The 17394-nt window shown below is 48.1% G+C and overlaps 8 protein-coding genes across 8 annotated transcripts; 5 read left to right on the forward strand and 3 right to left on the reverse strand.

The window, feature by feature from the left end:
- Positions 1–614: 614 nt before the first annotated feature.
- FOXG_14566 (uncharacterized protein) lies at positions 615–1391 on the forward strand. The gene is made up of 2 exons (XM_018394619.1): positions 615–881; positions 926–1391. Exons 1-2 carry the CDS (start codon positions 831–833, stop codon positions 1232–1234), a joined length of 360 nt encoding a protein of 119 aa, XP_018254144.1. The 5' UTR covers positions 615–830; the 3' UTR covers positions 1235–1391.
- Positions 1392–1496: 105 nt separating this feature from the next.
- On the reverse strand, positions 1497–1655 carry FOXG_14567 (uncharacterized protein; the record flags this gene model as incomplete). The annotated part of the gene is made up of 1 exon (XM_018394620.1): positions 1497–1655. The coding sequence occupies one exon, from the start codon at positions 1653–1655 to the stop codon at positions 1497–1499; it is 159 nt and encodes a 52-aa protein (XP_018254145.1).
- Positions 1656–5496: 3841 nt separating this feature from the next.
- FOXG_14568 (uncharacterized protein) lies at positions 5497–6818 on the forward strand (the record flags this gene model as incomplete). Its single annotated transcript, XM_018394621.1, has 2 exons — positions 5497–6031; positions 6094–6818. 2 exons carry the CDS (start codon positions 5497–5499, stop codon positions 6762–6764), a joined length of 1206 nt encoding a protein of 401 aa, XP_018254146.1. The 3' UTR covers positions 6765–6818.
- A 514-nt stretch (positions 6819–7332) lies between these two features.
- FOXG_14569 (uncharacterized protein) lies at positions 7333–8370 on the reverse strand (the record flags this gene model as incomplete). The annotated part of the gene is made up of 3 exons (XM_018394622.1): positions 7333–7413; positions 8115–8207; positions 8263–8370. The coding sequence occupies 3 exons, from the start codon at positions 8368–8370 to the stop codon at positions 7333–7335; spliced, it is 282 nt and encodes a 93-aa protein (XP_018254147.1).
- A 1043-nt stretch (positions 8371–9413) lies between these two features.
- FOXG_14570 (uncharacterized protein) lies at positions 9414–9793 on the forward strand (the record flags this gene model as incomplete). The annotated part of the gene is made up of 1 exon (XM_018394623.1): positions 9414–9793. The coding sequence occupies one exon, from the start codon at positions 9414–9416 to the stop codon at positions 9771–9773; it is 360 nt and encodes a 119-aa protein (XP_018254148.1). The 3' UTR covers positions 9774–9793.
- Positions 9794–10671: 878 nt separating this feature from the next.
- Positions 10672–11798, forward strand: FOXG_14571 (uncharacterized protein; the record flags this gene model as incomplete). The annotated part of the gene is made up of 1 exon (XM_018394624.1): positions 10672–11798. The coding sequence occupies one exon, from the start codon at positions 10672–10674 to the stop codon at positions 11668–11670; it is 999 nt and encodes a 332-aa protein (XP_018254149.1). The 3' UTR covers positions 11671–11798.
- A 725-nt stretch (positions 11799–12523) lies between these two features.
- FOXG_14572 (uncharacterized protein) lies at positions 12524–14714 on the forward strand (the record flags this gene model as incomplete). The annotated part of the gene is made up of 9 exons (XM_018394625.1): positions 12524–12717; positions 12775–12993; positions 13046–13096; positions 13145–13241; positions 13294–13482; positions 13531–13651; positions 13701–13946; positions 14006–14221; positions 14270–14714. The coding sequence occupies exons 1-9, from the start codon at positions 12565–12567 to the stop codon at positions 14712–14714; spliced, it is 1737 nt and encodes a 578-aa protein (XP_018254150.1). The 5' UTR covers positions 12524–12564.
- An 860-nt stretch (positions 14715–15574) lies between these two features.
- On the reverse strand, positions 15575–16747 carry FOXG_14573 (uncharacterized protein; the record flags this gene model as incomplete). The annotated part of the gene is made up of 2 exons (XM_018394626.1): positions 15575–16217; positions 16263–16747. 2 exons carry the CDS (start codon positions 16745–16747, stop codon positions 15575–15577), a joined length of 1128 nt encoding a protein of 375 aa, XP_018254151.1.
- Between the last annotated feature and the right edge of the window lie 647 nt (positions 16748–17394).

Below are 17394 nucleotides of genomic sequence, written 5' to 3' on the forward strand. Positions count from 1 at the left end.
CAAGCCACTTTTTCTCAGCCGTTGTCCAACTCAGCGCTGGTCACTCCAATCATTACGCGCCGTCAATCAATACTTTGCGAAACTATCGTATTCCTAGCAGAATGGCGTTTTGCTGAGGTTCCTCAGCGGGTGCGGGGGATGCGCCACTTCTTTTAGTACTGAGCTGAAATACCTTGGCAAGAGAATCTGGCCTAGCGTTACAGGGGATTGAAGCTGTTTTCAGGTCAAGGTGGTGCTGATGAACTGTTTTGGGTTTGTTATCGAGAGCGCACCGTGCGTCGTGCCGTGCCGTTCCGGGCCGTATGGTTCGCTGGGCGCGTTGAATTGAGAGGTGTTTTGATGGCGCTGTACTGTATTCAGCCAGCCACGAGGTAGGTATGTCAGCAAGGGAGGCATAAGCGTGAGGGGACTTTGGACATGGCGTGATGTCTCATTCTCTTTGCTTGTTGCACTGCTTCTGTCTTTTCGTCGACATTCCGAGAATCCCCTATTATGACGGCATTGGCTTGATCCGCTGTTTTGTCATGATTTCCTGTGACACGCTCCTTACAGAATGCTTCAGCCACAAGCCACTCCGACGCCGCAAGGGAGAAGGGTTTGGAGTTAGTGAACTAGGCAGGGCAATAGATCAGCCATGAGCTTGCTGGCCGTTCTAGACTCTGCACCAAGAGTGAACCAGTTCATCGCTGGCATCAGTAGCTCTTCGCTATCTCGAGTGATCTGTATTTATTCAGCATATCTCCACCACCTAGCTACCTAGTCAATTACACAACTTCCATCTATCCAAAGTATCTTTTTTCTAACCTCGAGTATCCTCAATTGCATACAAAATGAGCTCTCTAACAAAAGTCGTCAACGGCAAGGTCGTCACCAACACCAATGTCCGTACCCCGCACCATGTACCTTCATCGCTAATGCTTGACAGGTCAAACCTCCAACTGGATGGACAGTCAACTACGAAGACTTTGGCAGTGAAACTGAATGGGGCGAAGATGGAGAGGTCGCTGATCTTGTCAGCGCTTATGGCATTTCCGGACAGGTCAAGCCGCTCTTCAGGACCCGGTACAGCAGCAACGAGGTCATTTTTGTAATTGAGATCAACGAGCAGTATTACATATACAATGGTGAGAGTGGATGGGTACAGCGAATTGTCACGCCGACGGATTTGAACGAGATTGTGGAGTTTATCAATGAGCAGGGATGGTTCCGGCTGGAGACCGAGAATCTCGGTTGATGATCGAAGTCGTGCATTGTATGGAATCTATATTGTAGTCATATCTGTACAGCTATTACTCTCGGGTAGGGAGGTGCATTGTCAGTGATTGCAGTATTTTATGGCAAGGACAGTCTATTTGTAATGGATAATAGAGTCTAAACATCAGACTGTCTAGAGTCGGTAACTGCCTCTTGGATTCTCGTAATTGTCGTATTCTCCCACCTAAGTCAACATCGCCTAATCTCAGCGTATTGCTCTTCCAACTCATTGTACCGACCACTCAAGGTGAGAATTGTTTGAATAGTCCACCTGCCCTTGCCGCTGGTAGCTGAGTATCTTTACCATAGTCCTCAATGCGTCTCTTCTGCTTAGCCGTTGCAGAGTAGACCAAGGCGTAATCCATAAACTCGGCCCAACTGGCAGGAAGACCAGTAACCATGAGCGACTTTGCTAAATCTTGGGGGAGGACCTTTGTGAGGTATCTGCGGGTGTGACAGCGTTAATGGTGAAATCGTCCATGATCAAAGTGGAACGAAGACTGCGCATCAGTTCAACGGTCTGTTCTTTGTGAGTTTTCATTTTTAGCCAACGGAGGATGTGGATTCACTGCAAGTTTGGAGGCGCCATACACTGGTAGATCATGCTCCGGTGCATGAGCCGTTGCACTATTTGTGATGACGATGCGTCCCGTTGTTCTATCGACAGCCTGTCTCTGCTTTCGCATCTGGCTAACTGCCAGTTTCACAAAACTACAACGGCCCGGAAGTTGACATCAGTGACGACAAAGGCAGGTTCAAGCAACTTTCCCCACTCATCAGACTTATCTGAAAAGTAGTCGTATTGTTCAGATACACCAGCGTTGGAAGTGGCGAGATCAATACGACCCCCTTCCGCTACAGCCTGTTCAAAAGCGTTGCGTAGATCTGTCCATCAAGCTGCATCGTAGCGAAGGAACGTGTCAACGCTGGTTCTCCCTCTGGTGGCGAGGGTGTCGTATTGGCATCTGGCTGGTTCAGGTCGAAGACAAGGACTTGAGCACCTTTGGTAGCTATAAGTCTGACTGCTTTCATTTACTTCCTGAAGCGCCGCCTGTAGAATTAAAGGTGAGTTGCTGGTATCATGAAATAAAATCTATGTCTGTGAATACCAGTAATGATGGCAACTTCTCCATCGAGCTTTCGGATGTCCCGTTGTTGGTGGTCAATAATGTCATGGTCATGGTGTTATCAGACAGTCATAATAACTGTTATATTCATGGCCGAACATCTGAATTTAACATTTAGCTCCGATACGGAGATAGCCGCTTTTGGAATCCGTCTGCGGCTGAAGTTGGAGGGTGTAGCTTGTCGTAACAGAGCGAGTAACGCTGCCAATGGTCCCCTTATCAATAATCTCCTTGACTTGATGATAAGAGGATCAGCTCTGCCCTGAAGGCCAACATCAGTCTGGACGCCTTTGCTAGCAGCTAGAACCGTTAGCTCTTCACTCTACGTTAACGTGGCGCCCAATGGCCCCTCCACCACCACCTTTATCCCGTTCTGCAGTGCCTAGCAATATGGAGAGAGACGACCACAAGATCGACATTGGAGTCATTGGCTAGGCCTTCGGTGTTGCCGTACGCCTTGACAGTGTCGGGGAGTTTGTGTAACTCGATTGACTAGCGGGCAGAGTCGACAGATGAGTTACACACAGCTACGATATCCGTATGGTGGCCATTCAAGGATGGGTCTCAGGCAGGGGAGGATACCCCGGTCCCCACTGGCGGTTCTAGAACGTCGATGGGCGCGAGACCTACCAGACCAACTCATGTAGGTGCAATGTTGATGCTTGGATTTGAGAAGATAAGCTGAATGGGAGTTGTCGCTTGAGATAAATGATTGGTTGTAAGTTACGATTATATAATACACTTTCTCTTTTATAGAAGTCATTCTTTGACTGTATTTCTAGAATTGTACTGAGGCGGGCAATTACCTGATATGGAAAGCACAGCGACCTCTTCTATAAATAATACGCTCCCCTCACCTGGGGCTTCGATTACGTTCTCTCGAATCAACTTTCCTAGTTAGGACCACCGATATCATAGCATCAGATTTGGAAATGCCCGCAGGATTGCAGCCACAAATCTAGCGCTTACTCCCTAAAGGCAGAGGTCGGTCGGGGAGTGACCCGACTTGCTCGCCGGAGGAAAAGAGCATTTTTCGGAATAATTCTTTCCCACGAGGAACGGCCCGCTGCGTTGTCGATGGAGCCGGAATCCTTCTGCTTGTGCGCATACGTAAGCGGCCTCTGTAGGGCTTACTTGAACGTATCCTCTGTGTGAATAGGCGTCTATTGCTTGCGCTATCATCTGTGCCCCGCTTGGGACTCTGACTAGCTACCTAATCTGTCAGTATCTTGTTGCACTCCATTTTGACTCTAACTACACGACCATTGCATCGTCGGGGTTACACATGAGCTTACGAGATCGCCGAGTATTTGCGCAACGGGGCTGCCGTCCCAGAACGGGTGTCACTAGGCAAGCAGCTTGCTGTCGTCTTTGAAATCACAAATATCTCAAGGTCGTGGCTTCTTATTCTCTGGGGGCTGTTTCCCGGAAATACATTAATCAGGCTTACGATATCAAAATTCCCCACATAAGATTCCATCATAGAGGCGGGATAATAGTCCGTTGGTTCATCTGAGTCAGATGCCGTGAGCCTCGGTAGATATTAATAGGTGGTCTGTGAACACGAACATGCTAGTTTGGCATCATATGCGTGATTTTGAGGGAGATAACGATAAACGCCATCTCACTGCTCAAAAGTCATGAAGTCATCTTCAAGTCTGTAATGGAACAAGGTTTGAATAAGTAAGCGCGCATTGGCCGTGACAATATTCCGGTGCAACGTTGAGCCGTTTCGTATCTTGATAATGGCTCCTCGAAGCATCATTAGAGATACAAAAATTACAACCTGTGGCCATAAGGACGAGAAGCGACCCCGATTTCGCTTTGAGGCATTTGAACCGCAACTCCCAGCCGAATTAATGTGCAAAAACATCGACTTCTCTTATCCTGGAACATTCCCCGCCGTTGCATATGCGGCTGCAAGCTAAGTACACTGTGACTCTTATGCAGTCACATGCGCAACCGTTCGCGGACGTTGTCCGCCAAGAGAGTTTATTTCTGATACCTACGCTTTTGGAAGGACCCCAGACTGTGTATCGATACCAAGGAGTGGAATGATTATCCGCTGAAAAACAGTGCCGCTGGAGATGCTTATATGCACGCCAGGTTCTTCGTGCTTAGCAGGGCTTACAGCGGTGGATGGATTTGCGCGAGGCCATCCCCGGCTTGGCCGGGCGATAAGGGGGATAGGGATTGGCCAGCATAGGGCACTTCATTGGTAAGGTTGTACAATATCGCGTGTACATATCTCGCCGTATACTTTGTCATACTAAATGCAGATTGTGACTCGGACTAGGGCTGAAGGTATCTGTTAGAGTATGTTATTCTTAGGTGAGGTTCGATCAGATTTAAACCTCGACGTGGATTGATTCTTCATCTCAAGAACATCGTAGTGTTTGCTGGGTAAACGACGAATAACGTGAACACCAGAAATCTGCCTTTGACGGGTAGGCTTCGTAGGAAAGGGTCCAAAAGGCTAACTCAACTCTGTGCAGTAGGCTGGCTTTAACACGGCTTAGGATTATGCACGTTCGGCTTATTGTTGATTTTCGGAAGCCGCCAAGATACAGCCTATAGGCAGGCGCATTTCTCAGCAAAATAGGTAGCACAGTGGCTGTAAAGTGTAGTAAAAACCGATATTATGATTAGGTAATGAATGGCGTGCACCCCGTGGGGAGAACTAGTCTTCTGCACCCGGCAGTTTGAACGCCGAGGGGGGCTTAAGGACGAGGTGAGAATGCAGGCTGACCCAACGCCCCCAAAGTGTTTGACCCAGAAAACCCATCGAGCTCGCGTGTATGTGCCGTGAAGCGGCATTTGAGACCCTACTGACCTTAAAAGAGGATTAGACAACCCTCAAGGACAATATTACCCCCAGCAAATCTCCAGTCACAGAGAATCTCCAATCTGCGGCTAAAGTGAGGAAGCTGTTGGCATGAACCCCTTCGGAACCTGCCGAGATTAATACAGCTTATATATACAGACGAATAATTGGCTGATGGTGGCAGCTGCAGCCTGATCCGTGTCGTCAATGCTCGCCATTTTAAGCAGAGCAGCTTAGTGACTCATACGCGCGGGGAGACCCATCTTACATAGAAAGGGCCACATATTCAACATGTTTGGTACTCTCCAGTTCAACCATTCCGCAAACGCAGGGCCCACCTTCGTCGAGCGAGCAGACGGTGCTGCATTCAGTGCCCTGGGCAACAACGTCCTACAGCACACGGCGTGCGACCAGTGCCGCCAGAAGAAGCTTCGCTGCACGGGGCGCAAGACGGGCTGTGAGCGCTGCAAGGCATGTTCTACAGAGTGTACTTATACTCAGCTTTTTGGAAGCAACGTGCGGCGCAAGGACCGCAAGCGGACGGCCCGACAGAATGATGCTGCCGCGCAGTCGCCATCACCTGAGCAGCAGTCCGAATCGGATGCTATGCAGAGCACCGTCGTCGTCAACAGCAGAAACTCCCCTAGCGTTTCGGTGCAGGGGGGAAATAGCGGCGATGAAAACGGTAGCAATTCGTCTGTTGATCCTTTGGCGAGCGATACCTCGCATCCGACGGATGCAACGCTCCTAGAAGATGCGGCCATGAGCAGCAACACTTCGGGAGATGAATTCGTATTCTTTGATTTGGACCCCTCTACTTTTGACCGTAAGTTCCTTTCTCTCTCACGACAAATGGCAAGTTGCTAAGCTTTCTCTTTGCAAAATTAGTGCCAGAGTCCAATTCCTTGCCAGATTTTCACTGGTCACCGTATAGTATACCTGGTATTCCTTCACCACGCAGCACACAGCCCGACACTTTCAGTTTCTTGGATTCTCGCACTTCAACAGCCACGACAGCTACACGCATGCTCAGCCATCCCATCAATGTCAGCAACAGTACCTGTGCCAGCCGATGTCTCAAGGTCATGAAGTCACTGCTCGAGGAGCTTGAAACTCGCATGCACGACATGAGGCCCTGCAAAGCCGATGTTGCGCTCTCTTTCCAAAAGCAATCATGCATCCAGTGCACCCAGGTAATCCGCTGCAAGAGCTGCTACACCGACCCAGACGCCATGCTGTTTCTTACCATGATCTGCGATAAGCTTATCATGCTCAACAAGAAGATTCTCTGGTACATGAGGGAGGGCACCAGTGTAGAGCAACAGCTGCTGGTGGGTGAGTATGAAGTGGACCAGACTGAAGAATGGGGGAGTATGTTGCAACTCCTTACGGTGGTGCAGCTACGGAAGATCAAGGCGCTGGTGGATGATATTGAGAGAAGTCCAGCAATTGAAGGGAGACACGCTCAGCTTATAATGCTAAAGAGTGTAAAGCAGCAGGTCATTGCACTTTTGGGGAGAATTAGAGAGGCGTTGTTCAAGGTTGTTGATGAGGCATAGACAAGCTGGATAGAAAGAATCCAAGGCCCGAAAAGACAAGACAATTTAGACAGACTATGAACTATTTATCAAGGATGGCGTGGAAGGTTAGTCCTTTTAACGCTCGAGAGTATCATATTCGGAAGTTATTCAAAGGGAAGTCTCAATCACAAGCATGCAACATTGCCTTTTACAACCTGACAAGGCAACCCCCAACAATTAACGTATGGTCATTCTACATACAGCGAGAGCAAACTACCCAGATCATCACATTCAGTGTTACCATGCCGCTCCTTATTTGCTAGTTTTGCTATTTCCCGTGCCAGATCGGACCTCTCCCGAAATTGAACATACAGATCCGGCTTCCACCACATGATGTGATAGCGGCATTCATCCAACCAGCCAATATCTGCACTAACCAATTCCCGGTTATACTTGAACACCATTTTGGTATAGATCTGGTTCACTTCAATCGTTGTAAAGCTGTGAAAGAAGTAGTCAACAGACTGTAAATCACTGTCAAGAACGGTGCACGTACTTTGGTCTAAGACAACCTCTGGCCCCCAAGGTGACTATACGGATCAAGCCATCACTTGAGATCAAATTGGTAAGGATCCGAAAAGTATTTCTCGTTGTGAGTAACCATGTAAGCACTTGTGTAGACCTCGGTCTGTATGCCCCGTTAGCTAGCTAGCGTTAGATGTCTGGGCAATTTGACTTACGCCTTGAGGAGCCCAATGGTTATCGATATCGGTTCATGAAAAGATCCTTAAGAATCCTTGACATTCAGGTGGATAGATACGAACGCCCTCGCTGACGACAGCTTAGGGGTATCAAAACTGTTGCGCAGGGGCTGCTAATACACCTGAAACGATCTTAAAATGCCATCTCTCGGAGAATATCAAACGCAAGCATCTCATACGCATACCACTTCGTCATATTCAACCCATTCAACTTGGGCTCACCAAGCTCGCCAATCTCATCAGCAAACACATCAACACCATTCGCAATAATCTTCAATGTCTTATTTAAAAAAGGCCGCAGTAAGGCTCTGCTTCATGTTCCTATGGTTTTGCGGATCTCGATCACTCCCAATACACAATCTGCTAAACCCCGCGCCGTTCTGTTTCTTCCCAGCAGCGTGACCGTAAACATCCTTCTTTATGTGAGAGATGGGAAGAAAGGTTAACTTAAACACAGGCCCTTCAGGTGAAGTAGCTGAGTAGATTGGGGTTATAAGCCACCATATTTCTTTTGCCCTTCATCAATGGCGAGATGGATGCGGCCGCGTGTTGATCGAATAATTCTCCATATCTTCCCAGAATGGATCACGATGGCCTCTAAGTACATTACAAGGAGCCAGGCACGCACTGGGGTAGATGTTGCTAGGAGGGGGCCGAGGTAGGACGCCAGTGAATAGAAGTAGATATGGTAGATTACGAGACCGGTCCAGTATAAGGTGAGCTATCGTGGGTTAGTTTATGTGGTCTTCTAAACTCATGGTTGTTGGTTGACGTACCAGTACGCCCAGAACGCTGCTACCATATATGGCCAACAATCCTCTGGAGGACTTGCCGTTGAGTCGAAGCCAGGCTTCCATTTTCATTGGAGTTAACACAAGTGACATGGTGACAGTTTGTTTTCTGAGCCGTGAACAATGACGTTGATGGAGAAGATGCCTCTAGTGTTTTATACTTCCTGTTGCCGCACCACTATCTGAACTGTCAGCTTCTAAGCCTCTCACTACTCCTTCAGAATCCCGCTGATACTCGAATAGGAATTCGCATTGCATGCACTAAATTGTCATCTGATAATTTATTTCGATTGTTTCAGCCCCCACTGATCATAGTGTCCAATGCGGTGCAACTTGAGGCTTTTGGGCAATTGCCGGATTAGGAAACAAGCCGACATGACCAACAACCAGAGCTTCATGTCTCAGAGGCATAGCCAGAAAGGTAACAGCCCGTCCAATTACAAGACATGGCTCTAATGCACTTGGCGGCCGCTGAGAAATGTGAGGCTGAAGGGGAGTTTGGACCATGCTGCTAGACGAGGGCTGGGGATTTTGTAGAAAGGATGGGTTATGTGGCGATAGAACGTGTATGGTCCCCAACCAAGAAGAAGCTAAGTGATAATTAGTTTGAGCTTCAAGTTGTCTTTCGCATGGAAACATGACATCTCGTTGTTGTGGGAGCAGCTACGCGAGGAACAAGACGTGTACGAGGTCTTGACTGATGTCTATTGGAGATGAGTCCATGATAAGAGATTGATATTGGTTCTGCTGTTACACGATTTCGAGTGGGGCGGGGTTCGGTAAGCTCATTTACATGAACAACTGTTCTGTGCATGAGCTTCTCTGTCAGCGGGTTTTACGCTTACATCAAGCCAAGTCCTGGTTAGCCAATCGGGCTAACTCTGGTGCATGATGCAGCCCCGAACCACATCTCCTAACACGGTAATACTCCGTAGAACGCTAAATGGAATATTACCCAATTGAACAATAACCGTCGCGCACAGTTCAATTGACATATTAAGACGATAGATCCGAGTATAGAATAAAGACAATTGAATTGACCGTATAAGAGCTTTCCACTTCATCAACTAGTACAGCCATAATGAAGTCACCAGCCAGCGATATCCAAAGCCTGTGTTCAACCGCCAGCACCAAACATGAACTCCCTCCTCGTCCTCGCTCTCTGGGCCGCTGGGTCCTGCATAGCCTTCAGTATTGCCAACTCCTACTGGTCTCATCTCCGGCACGACGCTAAACGTAAAACCCAAGGCTGTCAGCGTGCTCCGCGCATGCCCAACAAGTATCCCTTCGCCGTCGACTTCTTCCTCGCTGCTATCAAGGCAGATAAGAAGAAGAAGTTTCCTGAGACAATAGTGAAGCGGTATGGGAAGGTGAGACATGCTGGGGCGTTTGAGCACTACACTCTTGGAAATCATGATGTTTCTATCAATGATCCGAGAAACATTCAGACTGTACTCTTGACTAGTTCAAAGAATCTGGGTTGGGTGGGAGGCTGAGCAATACGTTTCGACCGTTGCTTGGAAATGGTATTTTTGCAGTTGATGGACCGAGCTGGGAACATTCACGTGATATTCTCTGGCCTTCACAAGGAGTCAAGTTTCCGATCATGGATAACAAAAAGTACACATTCAGCATACAATGAAAAGCTCTTCCAACAGAAAATTCCGGCTCGGCACCGCCAATAGATATTCAGGCCTTACTCTTCCGTCTTACTGTCGATACGATCACTGAGCTTCTTTTCGGCGAGTCTGTCAATTCGCAGATCACCAATCTATCAGAGAACATCAGAAAAGCATGTACTTTGGCAAACGACAGGTTCATTGATGAAGTTTGCTTTGTAGCGGCTTTTAACCATGCACAAACTTGGCTTTCTGATCAGTCTAGCTTGGTGGATAAGTACTGGATGGATGACGGTCCAAGTCGTCGGCGAAATGTCAGGAACATGCATGAGTCTGTGAATATCTTTGTGCATCGATCATTGGGCTGATTACGAAAAGCCCGAGACAATGTCAATTACGTCTTCTTGGAGGAATTGACATTTGATATGGATTCATCATTACTTCCTCAATAGTTTATACATAGGTCATCTCATTCGCCAGACTCTGTAGTTAATTTCCAAGAATCGATCATATCTAGTGTCTTATACATCCGTATTACTGCTACTGGCTATTTCTGTGCCTATTTCTGTGATTCACTGTCGCATTTGATCTCAAACGGAGTTAGCGCCCATAAGTCCGGATCAAGCCCGATTATTATGACGCTTAGATGCAAGCCAGACGAGGTTCCGCGACCTCATTCTCTTTGCAATACAATCTTTCAATGTTAAGCCAAGTTCATCGCATTGCCTCACTCTCATTTATCAACCTTCGTCACTTTATCTCAAGCTTACAAATTATGTCTCGCTACGCAGACGCTCACAAGAATACCTCTGGCCCTGGCGATGCTCGTCCGACAGCCCTTCAAATCGTGCGCGATGAGGATCTTGAGGGTGCTTTGACAGATAAGGTGTTTTTGATCACTGGTACCTCCGCGGGGATTGGCGTTGAGGTTGGCCGTGCTATTGCTGCTACCGGCGCCCGTGTTTTCCTCGCTGTGCGTGATCTAGAAAAGGGCAAGGCTGCGTGCTCTTCTTTTTTGAAGCCAGGTCAAGTTGACTTGATACGTCTTGATACATCCGACATGTCCTCCGTTCGTGCATGCGCCGCTGAGTTCCTGGAGAAATCGCCTACACTCAATGTCCTCATCAACAACGCCGCCATCATGGCAACACCTACCCGCATCGAGACCAAGGATGGTTTCGAGCAACAACTGGCTACCAACTATCTCGGCCACTTCCTCCTCTTCTGGCTACTCAAAGACGCCCTCCTCAAAGGGTCAACGCCCGAGTTCAACTCACGCCTAGTCAACGTGTCTTCCTCAGGCCACCACGCATCAGAGGTCATCTACGACGACTTCCAGCTCAAAGCCCCCGACGCTTACAATCCTTTCAAAGCCTACGGCCAAAGCAAACTCGCCCAGATCTACATGTCCAACTACATCGACCGTGTTTACGGCCCAAAGGGTCTCCACGCTACTAGCGTCATGCCCGGTGGAATCGCATCAAACCTTCAGAAGCATCTACCCGAAGCGGTGCACAGGGACATGAAGGAGAACCCATCGACGATCAATTTCATGAAAAGCCCCGAGCAAGGTGCTGCGACTACGGTTCTGGCAGCAGTTGGCAAGGAGTGGGAGGGAAAGGGCGGGAAGTATCTTGAGAACTGTCGACCATCCATGCCGCAGCCGTTGATCCCAGGTATGATGGGGTATAAGGATTATATCTATGTTTCGGAGAAGGAGAACAAAACCTGGGAGCTTACTTTGGAGACCTTGGGTCTCCAGGAGACGTCTTAGGGAAGGGCGCTTGATGGCCAAGCAGGTCCGTTATGATGGAACCTAATGTTTGTAGCTGTTATTGCCCATAATCAATGATCTTCTCGCAGGGGCTTAAAGTCTTTCTGTAAAAGCCATGAATTAGCTCATATCATATCACCAATTACCCACCTTACAGCGAGACCTTCGAAAAACCAAGTGGTTCGATATGAAATTGCAGTGCTACCCGGCAGGACAAAATTCACTATTGAATCGCGGCATAAAGCCTTTCTTACTCTTGCCACCTGAAAGCAGCCCAGTTTACCCCACTATAGACAATATTTACAGGGCTCTGCAGTAGGCTGAGGTGGTCCAGAACACAAGGGTCCTCGTCTGAGAGCTCGCCTAATCTTTGCCAAGAAAGAAATGGTACTCCACGAGAGACTCTCCCTGGAGCTCGATTGGGGACTTTGAAAACTGGTCGTTATCGTCAGTGTATCAATACCGCGAGTATTAGATGGTTATCCTCTGATTGGGAGATTTCTGAATGCTTTATGATGCGATTGACAAAGAGTCCGCATGTTGTTTTCGTGATCAGGGACAGAGAAATCACTAGCTTTAGTTCATTCTAGGCCTTCGCTTGCAACCGACCCAGACGGTTTAGCGCCTGTTCACGCAAAAGCTGAATGCACGGATCAATAGTTGTTATTCCAGCCCGCCACAAATGCGGGTCGAAATAGGGAATAGACTCAGAAGCCATTGACACTGGAAGATATGATATTGGTTTGGCTGCATTGTCGGCCAACATTGCCACTTGTCCTACGTTTCCACAGAGACCAGCTACTAGTATAAGATGAAGCCCAACCCATTCACTGCTCTCATCTACTCATTCTCAAAACAACTCTCAAACTCAACACTATTTCGACATCTACCAACATGCTGACCGCCTCTGAACTCGAAGAACTTCCTGTTCTCCCCAATGATACCAGTGACTTCACAGAGGGCACTTACACGATCCCATGCCACAAGAAGAAAGAGCTCACAGCCGAGGGCCCAGACATTGTTAACAAGATCTGGTTCCATACTCAGGTGAGATCCCAGATCCTCTATACTATCTCTTAGTGACAGTTGCTAACTGACGTGTAGCCATTAGATACCGACACCATCCAAAGAATCCATTGCATGAAACTGGTCGCCAAGTCTCGTGATCAAGGCTTCAGTGATGATCCTCTTGCTGGTAACTGGACTTGGTTTGAGATTGCTATCCTGAAGACCAAGTACTCTGAAGAGCCACGAGTCAAAGATGGAATCCAGCTCGTTTGGGTGAGCCACAGGAATCGCTTCCTGTCAAAGGATTATGGATGGGTTAGTACACCGGTCAAAAGACAATCGTCTGAAGGTACTGACTTAATTACAGGAAGAAGGTGTTGAGTTCGGAAAGGATCATGATATCTTCCGACTTCTGGAGGTAAATGCATTCCCGTTGATCACAATCACTTGACTGACCCGTCCACAGGAGGGAAATGTCATTGCTGTCCGCCTCTGTGCCCGATTTCAGGCGTGGCAGATCAAGGCCCGCACTGGTTATCTCGTGCTTGACATTGGCGCCCCAGGTGCGTTCATCCAGATCTTTACTTGAGGTATCCTACTCATAAACCACTACAGTGCCCAGAAAGGCTCTCCAGTATGGACAGACCAAACAAACGGTCCTCAGCATCCAGGAGGTCTTTGATGAAGTCAACAGCACCATCCTACCAAACTCGATGCAGATCTCTGCGCCTCCCTCTGATCTGCTTTTCCGCGCTGAAATGCTTACATCTGCTAGCGAGAAGCCCCTTCGTGTTCTTTCTCTTGGTAAGTCCTCCTTGGTCCGCGCATTAACCATTTGCTAAATCTCTATAGATGGCGGTGGTGTTCGAGGCGTCGCGGCACTCATGCATCTAGACGCTATCATGAAAAAGGTTGCACCTGGAAAGAAGCCCTGTGAAGTCTTTGACATGATCGGAGGAACCAGCACAGGAGGGTACGCAAGGTCTATCAGTCACTCGGTATCATTCACTAACAGTCTTCAGATTCATCGCCATCATGCTTGGACGCCTTCAGATGACCATCGAAGATGCTCTGAAGCAGTACAAGAAGTTCATGGGAACCGTTTTCCCCACCTCTCGCTGGACAACAGTCAGCTTAGTCAAGTCAGGCTCCAAGTGGGACGCCAGTGAGCTTGAGAAGTGTATCAAGCAACTCGTTCAAGAGCAGCTTGGACAGGATCCTGATCAGGTTCTTCTCCTTGATGAGGAATCTGCCAAGACCTGCAAGGTGTATGTATTGTCCCGGTTCTCTTATCGCAGTATTGGGTAACTAACCTGAAGTCTTACAGCTTCGTCATGGCTACGCGACAGGAGGGCGCAAACAACCAAGCTCCTGTGTTGTTCCGATCATACGAGAACCCGCTTGAGAAGTCAGAGTTGCCCGGAATCAAGCTCTGGGAGGCCGCGCGGGCAACTTCAGCTGCACCGATGTACTTCGCACCCCTCGAAGTTGGCGGTTATAAATTCCTCGATGGTGGCCTCCAAGCCAACAACCCGATGGGATGGTAAGTCTCCCGCTTCTCAGATATGAGACTGGATACTGACATATATAGGCTCTGGAACGAGGTCCTGTCCGTCTTCGGTCCAGCTCGCTCTACCAACTGCTTTCTGAGTATCGGAACAGGTATCGCAGCAGCAAAAGCCGTCGGAGATGTCCGCAACCTCAAAGGCTTCACCGAGTCCGTCGCTAGCATTGCGACGAACAGCGAGATCACAAACCTGCTCTTCCGTTCGCTTATCAATGCCTTTGCTCCAAGGCCCATGGCCAAGAAATACTACCGATTTAATGTCGGTGACGGTCTACCGGAGTGGACGGAGGATGGCGATGGTAACTGGACTTGGAAGCTTCTTGAGACGCGTGTCGAAGGTGGTGTCGCTGAGATGGATGATATCACTGCTATAGATGCCACGGAGGAGCTGGCCAAGAAGTACATTGCGCTTGCGGGGGCGCAGAAGATGATTGAGGAATGTGCAGAGATATTGAGAGAAGACATTTGAAGGAATAGGTGTGATGAGGAAATCAGAAGATTGTCCTTGTCATGCTTATCGCCTATCAATATCTCGTCAAGAACGCAAGATACATCTAGATAACCCATTAGTATAATGCCTTGTTATATATACACTTTTAGTCAAACCAAGATTTTAACTGTATCCAGTGTAGCACAGCCTCCCATACCTGAAGTGCTGGTCCTATATATTGTATGGTCTTGCCAACCACTTAAGTTCCAATAGACCACGGATCATTGAAGCTAGCATAGAAACTAATGAGGTAAATATGGACTGGAGAAACACTTTTCTTCAGAAAACCAGACACAGAGCGCATTTGTGTCTCTAAGTACCCATTTCAAATAGATAGTTTTTATCTGTACGGACCAAATAATCAGAACTATTCGGATCTGGAATCGCTGGCATCAGCCCTCGACCGTACTGGCTTCGATGACGTGGAAACTGGTCCCCTCTGAATATTGGGCAGGAATTTGTCTAGATAATCTTGAGGGAACAACCTTAATAACATTCTCATTCTTACAGTTTGACCATCGAACTTGTTGACGCCAATCACGTGTTCGTTTCATTTTTATGGGGGGATCTGTTCTCAGACCGGCATATACCGTTTGGTGTGATCGCTTCCAGCTACATAGCAACCAGAGCGTAGATCTTTCCCCATTATTGTTATCATAAATCTCAACTGCGTTACTTATGTGGCCCTCCAGACATGTGAATCACATAGAATGGTGAAGTCAATGCACGTATGCCATACATTTGCTCCATTAGTACTTGACTTCGCGCAAATGACAGCTTATCGATGCCAGATTATCCACAGCCCAAAAATCCTTTTGTTCATCCCATTTGATTCTATCTCATGCGCAAATAGCATCCACAGCTTGGTTGATCCAAAACTGGTTTGTAGGGTTAGGATCATCCATGGTCTTCTGCGCAATCACCTTGAGGTCGTCCATCCTCAGGTACTCATCAAGACCAATCTCCTCCTTCAAGAATGGGTTAAAACGAATATACTTGGTATCCTTGTGCTCATCTCTCTCATTCAGATGCGTCATGTGTCGTGAAAAGTCCTTGCCCTTAGCGTTGGTGTTGGTAGCAAAGTCCATGACCTTGGACGCTACTCCAACAACCTTGATCCAAGACTGCTTTGCCTTTCCTGGGCTGACGTAGCCAGTACCGAGGCTGATAACGCATGAGATCGGCGGTGAAGGGTCTTTGGGGTCAACGAGCTCAAAGCGTGTGTACCAGAGCTGGTCGATGGGGTTGTTGTTAAGAAGGCCACCGTCCCAGAACACCAACTCAGGCTTATCCTCTGGAAACTTCACTTCGGGGAAGAAGGTTGGAGCAGCAGATGTTGCGCGTGCTGCGATGCTGATCGTGAGCTTGTCACCGTGTTTGAGTAAAGCATCGTTGACTTTGGACTTGGTGTAGATGGTCTTGTCCTTGTAGGTTCGCATCAACATAGACTCAGCTCTGTTCTGGGCAGTAGTACAGCAGAACCTGTCTGATGTCAGCGACGTTTTAAAAAGGCGGAGAGATACTTACATCCGTGCACCACCTTCGTGCTGAAGAGGCGCGTTGCCCTTCAGCTTTTTGTCATTTTCATCAAGGCCAAATTTCTCAACAACCTCGTCAATAGCCTTGCTCATAGACCCAGCATCAAATCTGCTGTCCTGAACTAAAGCCTTGCTGTTGTTGAGGTACGATGAACCAGGGATCCAGCTAATATCCCAGCCGTAGATCTTAGGACTGAAGATCGTCTTGGCGATTCTGTCATATTCCTTAATGGTGTCATCAACGCTCATGCGAAGACGAAAGAGCATGATACCCATGATACCGCCTGTGCTGGTACCACCAGCGAGCTCGAAGTAATCAGCTGGTAAGGGAATCTTGTCCAGACCTTTCTTCTTCTGGACGCGAAGCATGAGCTCTCTGAGGATAACGAGACCCATGATGCCTCGGACGCCACCGCCATCGAGGGAGAGGAGACGGAGTCCCTTGGGATGCTTGGTAGAGGTTACGTAGACCATTGTGAATTCTGACTGTAAATGAATAAAATGAAAAGAAAAGAGCTGGGGAAGATGAACTGCAGCTGAATTGCATAAATACCCATTCATTTTCAATTTTTCTTTTCTTTTCTCCTCTTATCATCATGCCTCAATAGAACGTCACTAAGCTGAAACTATTACTCCCTTCAGGGGGATCTTGTCCCGTTTGGGTTACCTGCCATAGCGGTCCGAGCACTAGAGCCAGCTGAAGCGCCTTTAGCTTACCACTAGTCGCTGCGGGATATCGCTAGTTTTCAACCTCATCCTGGATGATTCTTCTGATAGTCCGGTGACCTTGCAGAATGCGGAACAGTATCGCCATTTGGTAGCATCAGCATGGGTATGTTAAAGTGAGGGGGAGGTGCTTTTGAGTACAACGAATCGTTGAAATGTAGCATTTACTGGGTTCAGTCGGCCACCATTGAGCAGACAAGGAGAACCATTCCAATGGCTAAAGACACGTGATGATCGTTTCAAATTGAGGCACTGTCTTACTAGGACATAAGATGGTGGGCTTGGGGGATATGCAAGCCACTTACGGCAATTTGTTCATCTCAGTCACAGCTGAGATGCTGATCTGGCATGCTGGAGCAATGCCAAGGATTTTCACGCCGCGTAGCCATCCATGC

This window comes from Fusarium oxysporum, chromosome 12 (assembly GCF_000149955.1).
Source record: "Fusarium oxysporum f. sp. lycopersici 4287 chromosome 12, whole genome shotgun sequence".
NCBI lineage: Eukaryota > Fungi > Ascomycota > Sordariomycetes > Hypocreales > Nectriaceae > Fusarium > Fusarium oxysporum.

What these genes read in the sequence shown, in the direction of transcription:
- FOXG_14566 (XM_018394619.1), top strand. Translation starts at nt 831, where the DNA reads ATGAGCTCTCTAACAAAAGTCGTCAACGGCAAGGTCGTCACCAACACC. An exon ending in AGGTCGTCACCAACACCAAT is followed by an intron (nt 882 to 925) that starts GTCCGTACCCCG and finishes AATGCTTGACAG; the next exon opens with GTCAAACCTCCAACTGGATG.